General features: G+C 52.7%; 1 protein-coding gene across 2 annotated transcripts in view; it reads left to right on the forward strand.

The window, feature by feature from the left end:
* NAP1L4 (nucleosome assembly protein 1 like 4) overlaps positions 1–17054 on the forward strand; it is a 48463-nt gene that overhangs the window by 25636 nt on the left and 5773 nt on the right. For both annotated transcript variants that reach the window (XM_070457835.1, XM_070457834.1), the window contains exons 5-14: positions 586–727; positions 961–1047; positions 2391–2522; positions 6302–6373; positions 10031–10170; positions 11172–11317; positions 13375–13397; positions 13733–13852; positions 16210–16239; positions 16643–16699. In XM_070457835.1, the coding sequence (XP_070313936.1) occupies positions 586–727; positions 961–1047; positions 2391–2522; positions 6302–6373; positions 10031–10170; positions 11172–11317; positions 13375–13397; positions 13733–13852; positions 16210–16239; positions 16643–16699 (949 nt within the window). The remainder of the gene's footprint in view (positions 1–585; positions 728–960; positions 1048–2390; positions 2523–6301; positions 6374–10030; positions 10171–11171; positions 11318–13374; positions 13398–13732; positions 13853–16209; positions 16240–16642; positions 16700–17054) is intronic.

The raw sequence follows: 17054 nt of genomic DNA on the forward strand, positions 1-17054 counted from the left end.
GTTTGATCCCTGATCCGGGAAGATCCCACAGGCCTCAGAGCAGCGAAGCCCACGCGGCACAACTCTCGAGTCTGTGCTCCAGAGCCCAGGAGGCTCGACTGCTGGGTCCTCACACTGCAGCTGCCGAAGCCTACGCTCGGCCACAGGAGACGCGCCCGAGCCGAGGGGCCCACACTGCGAGAGGAGAGCAGCCCCTGCCCGCCACAGCCGGAGGAGGCTCGGCAGCAGGGGCGGCGTTGCCAGGGGACAGACGAGTGCCCTGCTGGAGCTGCCTGAAGATGGCCGAAGGTAGCAGGGCGAAGCACTGAATACATTGTTCAGTGAAATTTTTGATGAAAATGAAAAACGGCTTTTATATTTACTTAAAGAACAAAGGAACTTTTTGGTCAAGCCAGTATTTTTTGTGGATTATCATTTCAGCTTCCTCCCCCACCACCCTGCTCTTTGGGGGTGGGTGTTTGTTCTTAATGATTTTTAGGAGCTCTTTTTCATTGTGCAGATGTTAATTCTATGTGAATGTTGTTTTAGTAAAAAAAAATGAGTACTTACTTCGCAGTCATCTGGATTTTTTTCCCCCCTCTCTAGTTTACCTAAAGCAGTAAAAAGAAGAATCAACGCGTTGAAGCAGCTCCAGGTGAAATGTGCACATATAGAAGCCAAGTTCTATGAAGAAGTTCATGACCTGGAAAGAAAGTATGCAGCCTTGTACCAGCCTCTCTTTGACAAGGTCAGGATGCTGTTAGTGAGTTTTAGTGGTGTGTTTCAAATCTTTCACCAGGAAAGACATCCAGAAATACCTGGGGATCACTAAATGTCTTTCCTTAAGCCTCAAAACTTACGATCTTAAAACAGGTTATAAAAGCATCCAGTTTTGGTCTTTTCATTCACATTATTTACAGGTTCATTGTCTTAACTCTCAAGTTTCTAAATAACTTTAAGATCTTGTGTTTTTACTCTTAGAGAAGGGAATTCATCACTGGTGATGTTGAGCCAACAGACGCAGAATCTGAGTGGCACAGTGAGAATGAAGAGGAGGACAAGCTGGCCGTAAGTTGTGTCTTCACGGGTGCTGCCGCTGTTCTGTCTCAGCGCTGCGACAAGTGAGACGGCCTTGGGTGGTGACCTAGTGGTTAGGGCTTGGTGCTTTCCCCGCCACAGCCCGGTTCCAGTCCTGGTCTGGGGGACCGAGACCCCAAGCTGTGCAGTGCTGTGGGGGATGGGTAAGAAAAGAAAGAAAATAGTTTTCTTCTATGCAGAGGAGAGCTCCTAATAGTAGGCGTGGCTTCACCCTTAGGTTGAGTGTTTAGATTTGTTCAGGAGGATGAAACAGGGTGGCTTGCAAGTCTGGCGTCTGACTGGCTCTATCAGTTACTATGGCGAACCAGACACAGTCCCCCTTGTTGGCCATCTGGGGCAGCCTGCACGTGCTGCAGACTGTGGGGAGGTGAAGGAGGCAGAGATCCACACGGGGAGAGCACCCCTGTGCCCAGAAGGGCAGGTGCTGGAGGCAGGGCTGCGGTGGGCAGAGCATACAGGAACTCAGAGCTGGTGAAGTGGCCCTGGTGTCTCTCGCCACTGGACGCTGGAAGGTGCTCCTCAGGTGATGTGCTCTGGCCCCCACCTGCTGGCAGCCTTCTCCTGGGGCTGGTGACGGGTACCAGTCCAGTGCTCTTGGGAGTCCCAGCACAACACGGTGAGCTCTGTCACCTGATACTACATTTGGCAGTAGTGTTTCTGTCCCACAGCGTAAACGTTCAGGGAATTTTTTGAAATGTATGTTATTTTTGATTGTTTACAAACATGTCAAGTCTGGTGTAGCTGAAGCTGTGCCTGTGGATAGTTGTGCATCAGGTCTTCACTGTGGGAGGAGAATCTGCCTCTGCTAGCCTGAAGGCCCCTGTCATCATTTCCCCTGAGAATCACACATCAGGGCTGTGACGTAGCAAAGACTCCCTTCCTCCCGGGCACATCACCTTCCTTGCCACCACCCTGCTGTTTGCACGCTGCCTCTGTCCCAACACCCCTGCAGCCTTGGACGTGCAGCAGGGCGGGCGTTTCTGTTGCGGAGGTCCTGGGGTGTCCTCTGTTGGTGATTGTCTGGGTGGATGGCGAGCCAGTGCTGGGCAGTCTCTCTCCATCAGGGGCCTGCGCCAGTCCCCAGCTCTGCTCCCCATGGTCTGGAATTATATTGAGGAATTACATCCAGATCTGGATGCCTGAAAGGCTTTGTTTCTCTGAGACACTTGAGAGTGATGGCACAGTGCTCCTGGAGGGTTTTTGACAGAGGTTTTAATGGGATTCTGAAACTATTATTCTGTGTTAAATAAGCCGCTGCAAAATCTGTAAACTTGTAGCTTCATAATAATTATTCTGTTTCTTTGTATTTGTAGGGAGACATGAAAAATAAAGCAGTCATAGCAGAAAAAGAAGCAGCAGCAGCAGAAGAGCCAAACCCCAAAGGCATTCCGGAATTCTGGTTTACAATTTTCAGAAATGTGGACATGTTGAGCGAGCTGGTACAGGTAGGCACACAGCCCACTCCCTCTTACAGACAGGCGAGCTCCTTGTGAACTCTGAGCAGGTGTTGACGGGGGTGGAAAGGCCTCTTCTATGGCCATAGCTTGGAGGAGGAATCAGGCAGGGCCCCCGGCACCCTTTTGCCCTGCAGGGAAGGCCTGCCTCGCGGAACCTCTGCCAAGCTCGAGGTAGCTTTGCTGTTTGTTGCAGCCTCACCCCAGGAAGAGAATGAATAGATTCCAGAGCCTTCCCCGCCTCACATGATGTGGGCACGAGAGAAGTGTGGGGACGAGGGGCCCGGGTGGAAGTGCTGGTACTGAGGGGTCCCGTGTGTGCACATATGTGTACACATGTATCTGCACAGTGACCCACAGGCATGCGCTTCCTTAGTCTTCTCTTTAGATTGATTTTTGAAGTTTGAAATGGGCCTGTCATGCAGTCTTGCTAATTGTACAAATATTTAAGAAGTTGCTATTATTCTTCTGATAATTTTCCTTGAAAAAGTCTTTTTTTCAATGGCAATGGCCGAGCTGTCTTTGACTTGCTTTATGGAGCTTTCTATGGTGAAGTGGTGAACCACTTAAAAGGTAACAAATGTGACGTTCCCTGAGGTGAGTTTCCAGAATTCAGAAACTGGTACTGCTCAGAAGTCCACAGGGCGGGTGGTCTCTGCATTTGGTTGAAGTGGCTTGGCACAGCGCTTCCACACCGCAGAGCGTGGCCGTGGTGGGCGTGCAGACGGCTGTCGCTGCCGCAGCTCCTGTGCAATTCCAGGGTGGTGGTCGTGGTGGTCCAGAAACGTGCTGCGTCCCTGCCTCTGCCTGCCTGGTCTGATGCGTGTCTGGGCGCCAGAGCCTGAGAAGGCGTGGCAGGAATGCGCTCCTGCTCTCCGTCCAGACTGGGGCATGTTTCGGATACGTGTATTAGAGTAGCCCTGTGTTCTTTTTTTCTTAATACATATATTTTGTAGAAGTATAGTTGACTTACAGTGTTTCAGGTACATAACCTGGTGATTCAGTGATACATATACATATTTTCCATTACAGATTATTACAAGATAGTGACTGTAGTTCCCTGTGGTATACAGTGAACTTTGTTGCTTGTTGCATATCTATTTTTTTAAAATTAGAAATCTAGCATTCTATTCAGACTAAGTCAAATAAGTGGAAGCAAAATGTCATACATTTTTCTGTCAGGCAAAAATTTGTTAAGTTTTCTAAAATATATATATATTATACATGCTATTATATATACGTATACAAAGCTTTTCTACTATGCTTGATAAAAACTCGAGAAAGAACATTAAAAAAAAAAGATGGAGAAATTGGAAAACATAAATGAAATGGGAACACTGAATATGAAATAGAAAAAGTGAAAACAAATTAGGTAAAAGATCATATAGTCCAGTTGTTTTTAAATATGAGTGCTCATTAGAAAGATAGCTGGAGCTTTGGAGAATAAAAGTAATACCTGGGCATTTGTATTTTTCAAATAGTCCAAGATTATTCTGATATACATTTAGTTTACAGGTTTTTACAGGTGACTGCAGGCTACTCTATTAAATGGTAGTTTTGGTGATATAGGATTCTATTGTTTTTCTGTTGACCAATCATGATACAGTGATATTAAATGAGTAATAGTTACAAAATCACAATAGCGAAAGCTGTTTATCAGTTTTCACAATCAATAGCCAGCAGAAAAATTAAAACTAAGTATGATGGCTTGCCATACTGGGAACATGATTAACCTAACAGTGTAAGATGATAACGTACGGTTTGGGGGTCAGGCGGAGCGATGTGGTCATTGGAGCTGTGCACATGAAAACTTCGCAGACGAGCGCCAGTTAAGAAAAGTCAGCGCCACCAAAGCAGCTTTAGAAGAGATGCTGAAAGGACTTCTCCAGGCAGGAGGCACAGGCCTGTGTGTGCTTCTCCAAGCTTCCCTTCCATACGGAAGGTATGGTTTTGGAAAAGTAGACCACTTGGGGTTCCTGCTGGCCCAGGGGTCAGGACTCTCTGCTCTACCTGCTGGGCCCAGGTCTGATCCCTGGTTGGTAACAGATCCTGTAAGCTGAGTGGTGTGCTCCAAAAAGAGAAAAGCAAGAAAGAATACTGGATTGTGCTTTTAAAAGAATGCCATGAGCAAGAAATTTATTGAGAAAATAGAGTAGTACATGCTAGAACCAGATTCTCACTCTGACTGTGTTAGAGTCTCCCTGGCAACTTTTAAAACAAAGTAGCAGCATCAGTGCATCCCCACCCCCCCAGTCAGTGAGAGTCTGGGGTGCTGGGAGAGGCTCAGGAGATTCCGATGTGTCTTCATGACTTTGAAACTTGTGGGGAGCGACTTTAAATCAGCCCTCAAGTAGCTTCCACTGCGGGCCCTTAGTTTTGGAACTGCTCGTTTAGGCCATTGAATGTTCTCGGCCCTCTGGTGTCAACACGTGGCTGGTGAGGAAGTGAAGACCATCATGGTTGTCTCGCAGATGTCGGACAGCGCTGTGGGTACTGCTGGTCTGACTGAGCAGGGGGAGATGCCCGTGCGTTACTGTGGAGCCTTGGTTTCTGCTTCTGGAATTTGGAGTTGACATCTCATATGGATGTGGCCTTTAAGAGCTGTTTTGAGCTTACTTTTTGTCCAGAGACTTGCAAGGTGCCTTTGTTACTGCTGGTTTTGTTGTTCTATGCAGGCAGGCCTCGGACACATTGTGCATTTGGTCCCAGCACCCTGCAGTAACATGAACGTAGCATTAAAGTGAGTCATGTGAATTTTTTGGTTTCCCAGTGAATAATAAAAATGAGGTTTACACTATATTATATAATCTATTAAGTGTGCAAGAGCGTTATGTCTAAAAAGTGTACATTTTTGTTGTTGAGTCACTCAGTTGTGTCCAACTCTTTGTGACCCCAGGGACTGCAGCACACCAGGCTTCAAGTTCTGTCCATCACCATGTCCCAGAACTTGTTTAAAATCATGTCCATTGACAAAAATGTACATATCTTAATTTAAAAATACTTTATTGCTAAAAAATGCTAATCATCTGACAACCCGCGGTTAACAGAAACCTTCAATTTGCACAACAAAATCCAAAATATCTGTGAAGTGTGTTAGACGAGGTCTGCCTGTGATGTAGAAAGAACTTAAAATTGGGAAATTGGTAGTTTTCAGGCTTAATGAGCCTCAGGAAAACCTTTAGATTTTGGGGGTGAAGAAGTGACTGTTTTACAAATAAAGCGCCTTTCCTTAGTATGTGGTCTGCGGGTTTCAGGTCTTGTGATTTTTTTCCCCGAGTTTTCCTCAGATGACAGGCGTGGTAGACTCGAGCGTTTGCACAGTGATGCCTTGTGAAGGCCTGGAGCCGTCCTTAGACGCTCTTCTGTAGTCCTGTCATTTAGGTCTCAGATGCGCTTTGTGAGTGGTCTTGCCCGTCAGTGACCGGATCCTTACTACCTTGGGCCCTAAGGGGGAAATGGCTGCCCAGGTCAGTAGCTTGTCCGGCATTTCTTCTGGTCCTGCCTCTTCAGGGATGTGAGGACCACCCGTCTGCACTGACAGGGGGGTGGTGTGAGAGCCGGCAGGGCTCCTGCCCCATGGCGGACTCCCGCGGCCCCCCGAGGCTGGTGGTGAGTGAGCGTTTGGGTGGCTTCCTGGGAGTGACAAGGACAGAATTTCTGCAGGGCTGATGATCCAGAGTCTAGGCGGAGATGAAGCAGTGACTCAGCGGGAACAGGTGTGTTGTCTTCTGCCACTCACCAGAACCTTCTTTTTTTCTCTCTGTGACTAGGAATACGATGAGCCAATCTTGAAACACCTGCAGGACATAAAAGTGAAATTTTCCGACCCTGGACAGCCTATGGTAAGTACTGCCTGGTGTCAGAGGGTCAGGGCCCCGAGGGTGACAAGCCGCCCGCATGCTGGGTGACCCGAGTGACACGCTCACTCTCAGTCTCCCGACTGGTGACCCTCCCAGAGGTGACTCCGGCCGCCCGCTGCTCGGCGGCCAGTGCAGCAGTCAGGGCCAGGGTGGGCCTCCTGGCTGGGCTGCACACTGCGCTGGGCTCTGCTTTCTGAGCCGGTTTCTCTCTGTCCTGTGGGCTGAGTCATGCTTCTCTCAGGCGTGTCCCAGGTTTCTGAGGATAGGCTGTGCAGAGCCGGTCACAGAGGGTGGCGGGTGCATCCTCAGTACAGGCGGCACAGTAGCAGAGATCCTCGGGGCTGGAGGGGGTCTGGTGCCCTTGGTTCTAAGAGTGACTCGGGTAGGTACAATGAGCGTTCCTCTGCTCCTTGAGATGTGCTTCCCAGAATACTTGCTTCTGCGGGCTCTGCGCCAGCGAATGAGTCTACCAGCCCCGTTCTCTGTAGCCATCTCAGCACAAGGCTGCCTGCGAGCGCTGCTCTAACCTGCGGTCCTCCTGTGCCTGGCAGGGCCCATCCCAGCACCACAGCAGCTGCGGCGCCACCGCCTGCCTGCGGCTCTGCATTTCAGGTCTTGGAGACACGGTGCCTGCGGACCGGACCGCAGGGCTTGTCCCCTTTCCTGTCCAGTGGGCCAGCCCACGGGCCGCACACCTGTGTCTGTCCCTTCCCTGACGGCTCCACCCTGGAAGGATGTGCCAACACCCCCCTGCAGGTGGGGTGGGGGCGACAGCTGGAGTGATGCCTGCGCACGGTTTGGGGGCCCTTCTGGTAGCAAGGGAACCCCCTCTTCCCCACCACACCCCACTCTTCGCAGGGCCTTCCCCTGAGGCTCTCTTGACCAGGGTGAGGCTCGGCCCCACACCCCTAGAGATGTCCTGTGGCAGTGAGCATGCTGTGATGGGTGTGAATGCTAGTCCCCTGGGGTGGTGGGGGTGTGCATGCGTGCGTATGTATGTGATCTGATGATTCCTGCCTTCCTCAGCCCATCTGTCTTAGCTTCCCGGTGGATACGGGAGTGGATTGCCATTTGCTCCTTCGGGGGACCTTCCTGACTTCGGGGATCAAACTCGAGTCCCTTGTGTCTGCTGCACTGGCAGGCGGATTCTTTACCACTGTGTCCCCTGGGAGGCTCATAATCACACACATACCCCTCCCTCTTGAGTCTTCCTCCTGCCCACACCCCCAGCTTGTTCTCAACTAGACAGAGGCCTAGGGAAAGAAGGAAAAGTAGGAAAATGTGAAGAAAGGAAGTAACACCCTGGGCTTGGAGAGATGACAGGGGAAAGAGACGAGGGAAAAGTGGGAAGTGAGCAATTGTGTCCATTCAACAGTAGGGGGTGATGAAGGACAGTGGAACAGAGCTGTTGGGTAGTCCAGCCCAGTCTCCAGGGTGGAGCGGATGCTGACAGAGCCCAGTGTGGAGATGGGTTTCCAGGGGACAGGTCAGGAGAGGCCTGGGGAGGGATCCCACTGACGGTCTCACTGCCCGTAGCTGCCTTCCTGTCTGTGGTGCCAAAAGTTTGATTTCAGTTTTAGATTCAGAGGATTCAACAACAAAACAAACCTCTTGTTACACACAATTTCAATTTCTTATAGAAGGTTATTTGACTTAATATACAGTCATTAAAAGAATAGAAACAATAGAAGTCACAGTGCGTGTATCACCAGATTGGGTCAACAACCTACATCCAGACTCCAGCAGGCTGGGAAGTCCGTGTTAATAGCAGTCTGGGGTCCCGATTGGGAAAGGGTCCTGGGCGGTGCGTCTGCCCCGTGGGAGATCCTTCAAATTGGAGTTTTCGGGTTTCCTGTTTACAATCTCAGGCCCCAAACCAATATCATGATCAGTTTGTGCATAGAAATGTAGCTCTGGTTTCGCTTTAACTTTGACAGTGCTATTTGTTTCATCTCTAAGATCTGTTAGACCATGAGGGGCTTGCCAGGCCTCCAAGGCCTTAAGAGATTCCAGGACCCATTCCCTTCCTTATCTCAAGTGCCACTTGACTTGCTTGTGCTTGCAGGAGATGCAGGTTTGATCCCTGGGTCGGGAAGATCCCCTGGAGGAGAGCATTGCAACCCACTCTGGTATTCTTGCCTGGAGAATCTCATGGACAAGAGGAGCCTGGCGGGCTCCAGTCCATAGGGTCACAGAGAGTCAGACGTGACTGAGCGTGCATGGTTTTTACTTAACCATCTGTTTGTTTGACCTTGTGCGTCATAAGACTCCTTAGACCCTGAGGGGCTGGCCAGGCCTCTAGGGGCTTAAGAGATTGCAGGACCCATTCCTTTTCTTATCTAGAGTGCCACCTGACTCACTGTGCTCGCAGACAGGCCTGGAATCCGGGCAGGTCAAGAGCAGGTGAGAGCCCTGCTCCCCCGCTTCTGAAGCCTGAACAGGACGTTTCTCTGTTTGTTTTCCCGATACTGTCCTGACTGCACTTTGGTTTCCCAGACCTGCGGCTTGTGCTCGTCGGCCTCCCTGCCCTGCTGCTGGGTCTCTGGCCGCCTGTATCTGCCTCCCAAGCCTTCGTGGCCCTTCTCTTCCTCCTCCCCTTAGTTTGCCTAAATTACTTCCCCAGCTGATTGTTGTACCCTTGGAATAAAAACGGGAAGAGCTAACATTTCACTGGTAATGCCTGTGACCCCAGCTGCCGTCTGACCCTTCTGCAGAGTAGCCCTCGGGGGGCCCCATGGAGGGAGGGGCTTGTGATGCCCTGTTACAGGCGAGGGAGCAGAAGCACAGGGAAGTTGGGTGGCCCCCCAGAATCTCACAGTGCTGACGGGCAGAGCCCATCCAGGCCCGGAGTGGGTCCTTTGGGCCATCTGTGGTCCCCGAGCCCTGGGGAGCAGGGCCGAGGGGAAGGTCTGCACATGCTGCTGCTCCTGGCCAGGTGTCCTTCTCAGGTGGAACACAGTCCTCAAAACAGGGTGATGGGAGTCCCAGAGCATTCCATTTTGTTAACTTCGGATGTTGCCAAATCGCCCTTTGCAGTACACGAGTGCCCTTGTTTCCCAAGATACTCACCAGTGCTGCCTTCTTGGGACTTTTTACCCAGAGAAGGGGTTATCTCATTTTCTGCTCATTTTGTTCTGTGGGCATGCATGTCTTCTTTGTTGCCATTTGATTTGTTCCCACTGCTTTGTACCCACTCTGTCTGTTGAGTGCTTTGTGAGTGAAGGGTGAGCGCATTCATGGTGGGTCCGAGAAGGCTTCTCTGCCCCCGTGGAGTCTTGCGCTTTCACTGTGGGGCTGGGAAGGAACTACTCCGCCCAAGAAGCCCAGAGAGGGGCTGGGCTGCATCTGGCCTCCCCCTCCAGACCCCCACCTGCTGTGACCTCGGGGGCGGGGTCCCGGGCAGCGGGCCCATGTGCGCACTCAGGGTGGTGGGGGTTTCCCCAGCTGGCCTGGGCTCTAACTTTGGGCCGGTGGTTTTGCAGTAAAGACAGTCTCATTATGTGGCCACACCTCCTGAGCTCTTCAGTGTTCTGCCTTAGGTGGAGCTGGGTTCCAGCAGGTACTGTGTGGTTCATAAAATCTGTCACCAGTTATCTGTACATTTTAAGTGGTGTTGACCCTGAGTTGTTTTTTTCCCAGTCTTTTGTATTAGAGTTCCACTTTGAACCCAACGACTACTTTACCAATTCAGTCCTGACAAAAACATACAAGATGAAGTCAGAGCCAGACAAGGCTGATCCATTTTCCTTTGAAGGCCCTGAAATTGTTGACTGTGACGGGTAAGAAAATGCCATTGAGCTGCTTTTTTTTGAAACAAAAACAGGAGATGGTTTAAAATGTCACAAGTAAGATGGAAGATAAGAATAAAGCAAGAAGCCTTCTATCTGTTTAAAGGCCCAGCAGACAGAGATGGAAATCAATGAAACAATCTCTCCATTTGGGGATATGACAGCTGGTGCTGGGAAGCATGTCCTGGGGTTCCCTGGGCCACCATGTAGGGTGATGGCCAGGTTTCCCCAACTTAATGCGGGCCTGGGGATCCTCAGTCTCCCAGAGTGGCGCAGTGATCGCGAGACTAGTCAGCTCCTCTTGGCAGGGCCCTGGTGAGCGGGCGGCTGGGTCAGTGCAGGGCTGCGTGAGCACGCGTGGTCTCGGGACCCAGTGCCTCTGAGCCGCGGTCTGTGCACCAACCACCAGAGAGAGCGGCTTAGAACGCGTCCTCTCGGTTGGTTTCAGACATTTTGGGAAATCATCTTATTCTTGATTGAAGCATTTTTTACTGAACCAGGGACTTAGCCTGATGAATTTCCCTGTGTGCGTGAGTATACAGAGCTTGATTAAAATTCTGCCGGACGTGGATGGCCAGAATGCCTTTGCAAGATTGTTGCCCAGGCCATCGAGTGAGGAGCCTTCCTCTCTGCACACTCTCCGCCGGGCCCGCCCAGCGCCCCTGGAAGCCACGTGTCCTTCACCGGCTGGCGGTGTCTGCGGTGGCCTCTGTGTGTTCCCTGTCTAGTCCCGCTCGCTTGTGGCCTTGAGACCTTGAGCCTAAGTGGGGGCCTTCCTGTGTGCTGTGGGGTCTGTAACGGGGCAGCAGTGACAAGCTGCTGACCAGGCGTGGTCATGGCGGGACGCTGCGCGGCCGTCCTGCGCCTGGGGCCTCTGCCTCCTTGCGGACGGCCCAGTGCCCGCTCGCAGGTGCTCAGGTCATGTTTCCCGTGAAGCACCGAGCTGTGACCTGCTTGCCGGGCACACGGTGATCACGGTCTTATCCCCATAGGTGTACCATTGACTGGAAGAAAGGGAAGAACGTGACCGTCAAAACCATCAAGAAAAAGCAGAAGCATAAGGGCCGAGGCACCGTGAGAACAATCACCAAGCAGGTCCCCAACGACTCCTTCTTCAACTTCTTCAGCCCACTGAGAGGTGAGCCGGGACGTGGGCAGAGTGGCAGTGAACTTCGAGTGTCTGGTCGTGGTCCTCTGGCGAGCTCGGCGCTGGGGCTGCTCTCACATGCGCACAGCCTGCAGGCCGCCCACCCACCCCTCTCAGCCTGGGGTGCGGTTTTCTCTGCACACCTCGGTGTGGAGCAGGCAGCGGTTGGGCGTTAGGTGTTGTGACAGACATGGACTTAGGGCAGAGTGGGGGCTGGGCAGCAGCCTCTGTCCTCCCCTCCCACAGCTCCAAACCCAAATGGGACTCGGAGGGCTGAGAGCATAGTTTGGTGGCCCTCTTCACGTGACCTCCTGCTGCCGAGAAGGCGACAGCCAGAGCTGCTGGTGGTGCTAGAATGCGGATGTGAGGGGGGAACACTGTGGTTCGCCAACGGAAGCCAGCCCCGCTCTAGGTGATGGTGGCCTTCGCGTTGCTGTGAGGCCCCGGTGGCGTCTCTGGGCTCTGACCCCAGGCTGCGTGTCAGGCTGCCCGGCCCCACTCAGTCGCTTGTTTTTCACTGTTGTGGCTGTTGCCTCGGTTTGTTCTTGAGCCCGAAAGGCCCCAGGGTCTGTCAGTGTAGGGGATAAGATCAGCTGTAAACATGGTTCTCAGATTTCCTTGTTTGGAAAGATCCCTTTCAGAGCCTTGCCTGGGAATGTTGGAGGTTTCCTGTGTCAGTTCACCATGAAGAAGAGGGGCTTTGAATCATAAATTCACTGAGTTTGTTGGACTTCCAGATAATTAATAGCAATTAAGATGGAATTAAGTGGACTTGAGGATTTGGGGGAGTTTAGCGGGGTTCAGAAACTGTGTTGTGGTTGTTGTCCAGTCGCTCAGTCGTGTCCAACTCTTTTAACCCCATGGACGGCAGCACGCCAGGCTTCCCTGTCCTTCACCCTCTCCCGGAGCTCGCTCAGACTCATGTCCGTCGAGTCGGTGAAGCCTCCAACCGTCTCACTCTCTGGTCCCTTCCCCTCCTGCCTTGTATTGTGGTTGCACGTGTCTGAAATGTATCAGAAGTCACTAAGTTGTATACTTGAAATAGGTGAGTTTGAGGGAGTGTCACTGTTTTAAAACAATCAAACCATACCAAGTGATATGCTCTATGAAAATGAACAAAGGTTGACAGTGGGGGAGGGATGATGGAGTGGTCAAGGAAAAAAATTAAAATTAATAAAATGATTTTTCAGATGTAGGAAACAGCATTGCTAGTCCAATGACCCCTTTAGTTTTAGTCCTACAAAACTGGTCCAGAAGTCGGTGAGCAAGCCCTTGTGATTGCTGCCCCCAAGGCCAGAGTCCCAGAACCTGCTTCTTGCTTGTATGTGAGGCTGGGGGGCCACCCCGGGGGTGGGGCTCACACTCCACCGGGGCCCAGACGGCAAGTGCCCCTCGCTGGGCTGGCTCCACAGGGACAGGCCTCACAGCGATGGGGCGCTGGGAAGACGGGGGACAGTGTGTGCCCAGCAAAGGAGACTCACTCACCACGTGAACATGACTGGGCCCTGCTGAGCACGGGTTCGGGCCCACCTCTGTCACGTTCAGCTCTGTGCTGGGCTGTCCTGGCATTTGGCGCTGGGCCTTGTCAGTGCTGGCAGCCCGCCCTCCTGGGATGGTCAGCGCTGTCCCCTCCCTTCTCCTTTGCAAACAAACAGAAGTAGAGTCCCAGCCTAGTTGAGCTGCTTCGCCTCAGTGCCGTAAGGACTTAAGGGGCTTAGAGTTTCCTGTTTTCTATTGAATCATCGCACGGAGTTACACGAGGTAAAATGCCACTTAAAGCACAGACGCGCCAAGAGTCTGCAGTCTGGCCGCCGGTGCACCGTTCCACCTGTTGACCTTTAACTGCAAGTTCTCTTCTGAAAGTGGCCTTCTCAGGAGGGGCCGGGAGGCCTTGCGCAGCTTCAGTCTGTGGTGGCAGGAGGAGGTGGGGGGCATCCCGCTTTGGCGATTTCTGGAGCACCACGCTGCTTATCTGTCAGCCGAGCGTCCCGCGTGGGCTTTAGAAAGGTTTGGTTATCTGTGTAATCAGATGTTTTCTTTTTTTCTAGCATCAGGGGATGGAGAATCACTGGTAAGATTTGCGTTGTTATTTAGAGTCTATTCTGCTGTTAAGAGCTATTTCCCGAGTAGTTTGCTGCTTCCTTTTTAACCCGTTCCTGCTCCCTAGAAACCAAGGGGAGCCTGTGTCTGTTGCCCCGTGGTGGGACAGAGGCGTGCTCTGCGGGTGGGCTTCAGGGGCAGCCGTGTCCTTCAGCCTGCGCCCAGCACTTACCTGTCTCTCCTGCAGTGTGGCAGTGCGGGTGCCGGGCACCTTTAAGCCAGTTCCCAGGCAGTGGGGTGGGGTTTGGTGAGAGACTGTGATATTTACTCCGTGGAAACAGGTAAGCACTGAGCTTCCCCTCCCAGGATGAAGACTCCGAGTTCACATTAGCCTCCGACTTTGAGATCGGACACTTCTTCCGTGAGCGGATCGTGCCACGCGCTGTGCTCTACTTCACGGGGGAGGCCATCGAGGACGACGACAACGTAGGTGGCCTGGGGGCGGGGGTGGCTGTGGGGCCCGTGCGGCAGGCCAGTGTGCTCTGGAGCCTGGGGAGAAGGCATAGCCGTGGCGTCTTGGAGTGGAGCACCCAGTGCCTGAGTCAGCCTGTGCGGTGACGCCTTTCAGGGTATCCTCTAGACCCATGGGCTCACTGCTGCATGCGAGGCGTGTGGCTGGGGTGACCTCCAGACGTGGGGACTGTCACGCAGTGCCACGTGGTGACTCTCAGAGCTGAGTCTTGCTGCCGTGTGGCATACTGAGTCCAGAGAGAGAACCGCATGCTCCACAGAAGATGGGCCCCTGGGCCAGCCCCTTCCCTTCGCCCTGGAGGGGCTGGCCTCTCGCAGTCCGAGCTTGAGAGCGGGTTCCCTGAGCCCGCCTGGCCACCTGTCCCCGAGCCGTCACCCAAGAATGTACTCCGTCACGAGCCAGCCTGGGGTGCCGCCAGCCTCCTTGCTGTGTGGAGAGGAAGTTTTGCCCTGTGGTGTTACTGGAAGCGGTTTAGTCGACATTTACTCCCTCGTGTTGAGCACTCTGAGGTTTCCTTTCTGGTGAGGTCTGGGGGGGCTTCCAGCCGAGCAGCAAAAGCCAGGCAGGTCTCCACTGCTCAGCACCTTCCTTTGTGCTGCAGGCCCCAGAGCACCGAGCGTGGGCCAGCCCGGGTGTGGGCGGCACTGTCTGAGACCAGTGGGCTTCTCAGGGGCAGTCTGCCCATCCCCAGGAATCCAGGAACGTGGACACATGGCATGGTATATCCGGGGGTCATGAAAGCACCCGGGTCGTTGCTCAAACTTCAGTTTAGGAGATGCTGGTTGTACAGATTCTGGACCGATGCCCTCCAGTAGCACTTTCTCCAGTGAGTGCACCGTCCTGCACTCGGTCCACTGCGGTAGGGCTGGCGCTACAACCCTGGACGATGTGAGATACAGCCGTTGGCAGCTGAGGAGCCAAAGGATCGGATTTACCTATTCTGGCCAAGAAGGATCTAGTGGCCGCACTTTGGAAACTGCCTCTAGACCTCTGATGATCATACACCCTCCATTGTGAACACCGCATTCTGCAGTGTGTGTGTGTATTTACTCAGAGCACACGCAGGGCGGCCACTCCTGGTGACATCTGTGCCTGTAATCACGCCTAATGCCTTCGGCCACACACCACAGGTTCACGGTGTGGTCCAGGGGCTCACACCGCCTACAGGCCTGGAGCCCCAGTTCTGCAGGTTCCCACAAGTATGCTGGGGCTGATGTAACCACTCCCAACTGCTCTTCCAGCTCCTGACCGAGGAAGCGCAGCGGCGTGGGGACAGGCTGCTCGGAGCCGTGCAGGGGCCCCGGGCGTCGTATCTGGGTGGAGTGCACACAGGCGTTCGGGCTTTGTCTTCCACACTCGTGTTGGTCGCCTTGCTCGGAGGCTTGGCTCTGCCAGAATTTGAGGTGCCCGCACAGAGCTCTCAGAGGACAGTCCAGGCTGAAACGGTGCCTGTGGAGCCTCGGGAAACCAGCATGTGAGCATGTAAGGCTGGTTTCCGCAGGACCTCGATGCCGCAGCGGAGTCTCGCGGGCCGCCTAGCACTCAGAGGCTGCTCAGGACACAGGTCAGGAAGGAGCACGCGACGTCCCCACCCCGCTGCTGCTCGGGCCAAGGGGGCATGCAAACCAGGCCCGGCGCTGCGCTCTGCTGAGTGCCTTTGAGCTGTTGCTGAGGACTGTGGGAGGGGGCTTCCAGGAAGAAAGATCGTGAGAGAAAGCCTGCTCCATCTGCAGGTGCCTTGTTGATGGGATTGAGGTTCATGTAGTTTTGTTTGCTTCTGGGAGTAGCCTAATATCTGGGACTTTGGCTGGGAGCCTGACCAGCAGTGTCTTTGGACATGGGAGAGGTTGGATCCAGACATTCATTTAGCTACAGTGTTGGAGTTTCTCCTGGCATACTACTTCTGGCATACTTTAAACACCAAGGTTTTATTACATTCCTAGACACAGATAAATGGTTTCCTCTTGTCTGAGGTGTAAAATGACGCTGAGAGTCCCGTGTGTGATAAAACCATGCAGCTGGTCTACTTAGATTGGGCTAAAGAGCCTGGTTGGACACGGCGCACCCCGAAGTTGACTGGCTCCTTCTGTGCCCCACCCGCACCCAGAGTCTTTGTTTAGGGTGGTTTTCAGATACCTGGTGTCCCGTGAACATGGCAGGACACAGCAGGAAGCTGGCTTCTGCTCAGAGGCCGTGCCACTGCCCGCTCTCTTCAGGCCTTACCACTGTGAGCACGGGACAGGGGCTGTATCTGGATCAAGTTGCTACTACGCTTTATAAAAACGTAAAAACCTCTTTCCTTCCCTTTCAGTTTGAAGAAGGTGAGGAAGGAGAAGAGGAGGTAAGACCTGGCTCACGTGCGACATCATTCCCCGAGGTGGTCCCTGGCCCTCTCTGCTTAGTGGACTGAGGCTGTGGGGTCTAACTGGTTGCGATGCCCTTGTCTTCTTGGGGACCTGCCCCGGAGGCCCTCAGCCCTGGCGAACACTCGCTAAGACACAGTGGATGGGTGGCAGCGTCAAGTGGGACCCTGCAGTGGGCTTATGAAAGTGCATCCTAGAAAACAGTCCGCTTGTTTATAAACAATCCGCTTGTTCAGCAGTGTGTTTACTTCAGGGACATCTGTGGGCAAAGTGTCCAGAGGAGGGGTTTGCTCGAGTGTGGGTGGTAGTGACTGCAGCCAATTTCCTTGTGAATCAGAGTAGCCCTGTCTGTTCAGCTCACTCGCCCTCCTTTTGATGCAGGAGCTAGAAGGTGACGAGGAAGCAGAAGATGACGACGATGCCGAAATTAACCCCAAGGTGAGTTGTTGGGAATTCCCACACCTGTGTCTGCTACACTGCTGAGCTTTTAACACACGTTCCTTGCTTTGAGCCAGGCTGTTATGAGCTGTTATGAACATGTGCCTGTCATTCTCTAATTAGATAAGTTAAAATTGTACCAGAAATATACTCGGATGACGAGCTGTTCAGATACCTGATACATAATTTTGAGTGTTAAATGGCTTTCCAGCTCTTTCTCAGTCTGTGTCTTATTTATGTAAACTTACTTGGGAGAGCAGCTTTACGTTCCTTATTTTTATGATATAGTTGGCAGCATGAATAAACCTTTGTGTTTGTTTTTGGAAAAGGTACGGAGATGGGGTTTGGTTTGTCT

This window comes from Odocoileus virginianus, chromosome 28 (genome assembly GCF_023699985.2).
Source record: "Odocoileus virginianus isolate 20LAN1187 ecotype Illinois chromosome 28, Ovbor_1.2, whole genome shotgun sequence".
Classification (NCBI taxonomy): Eukaryota; Metazoa; Chordata; class Mammalia; order Artiodactyla; family Cervidae; genus Odocoileus; species Odocoileus virginianus.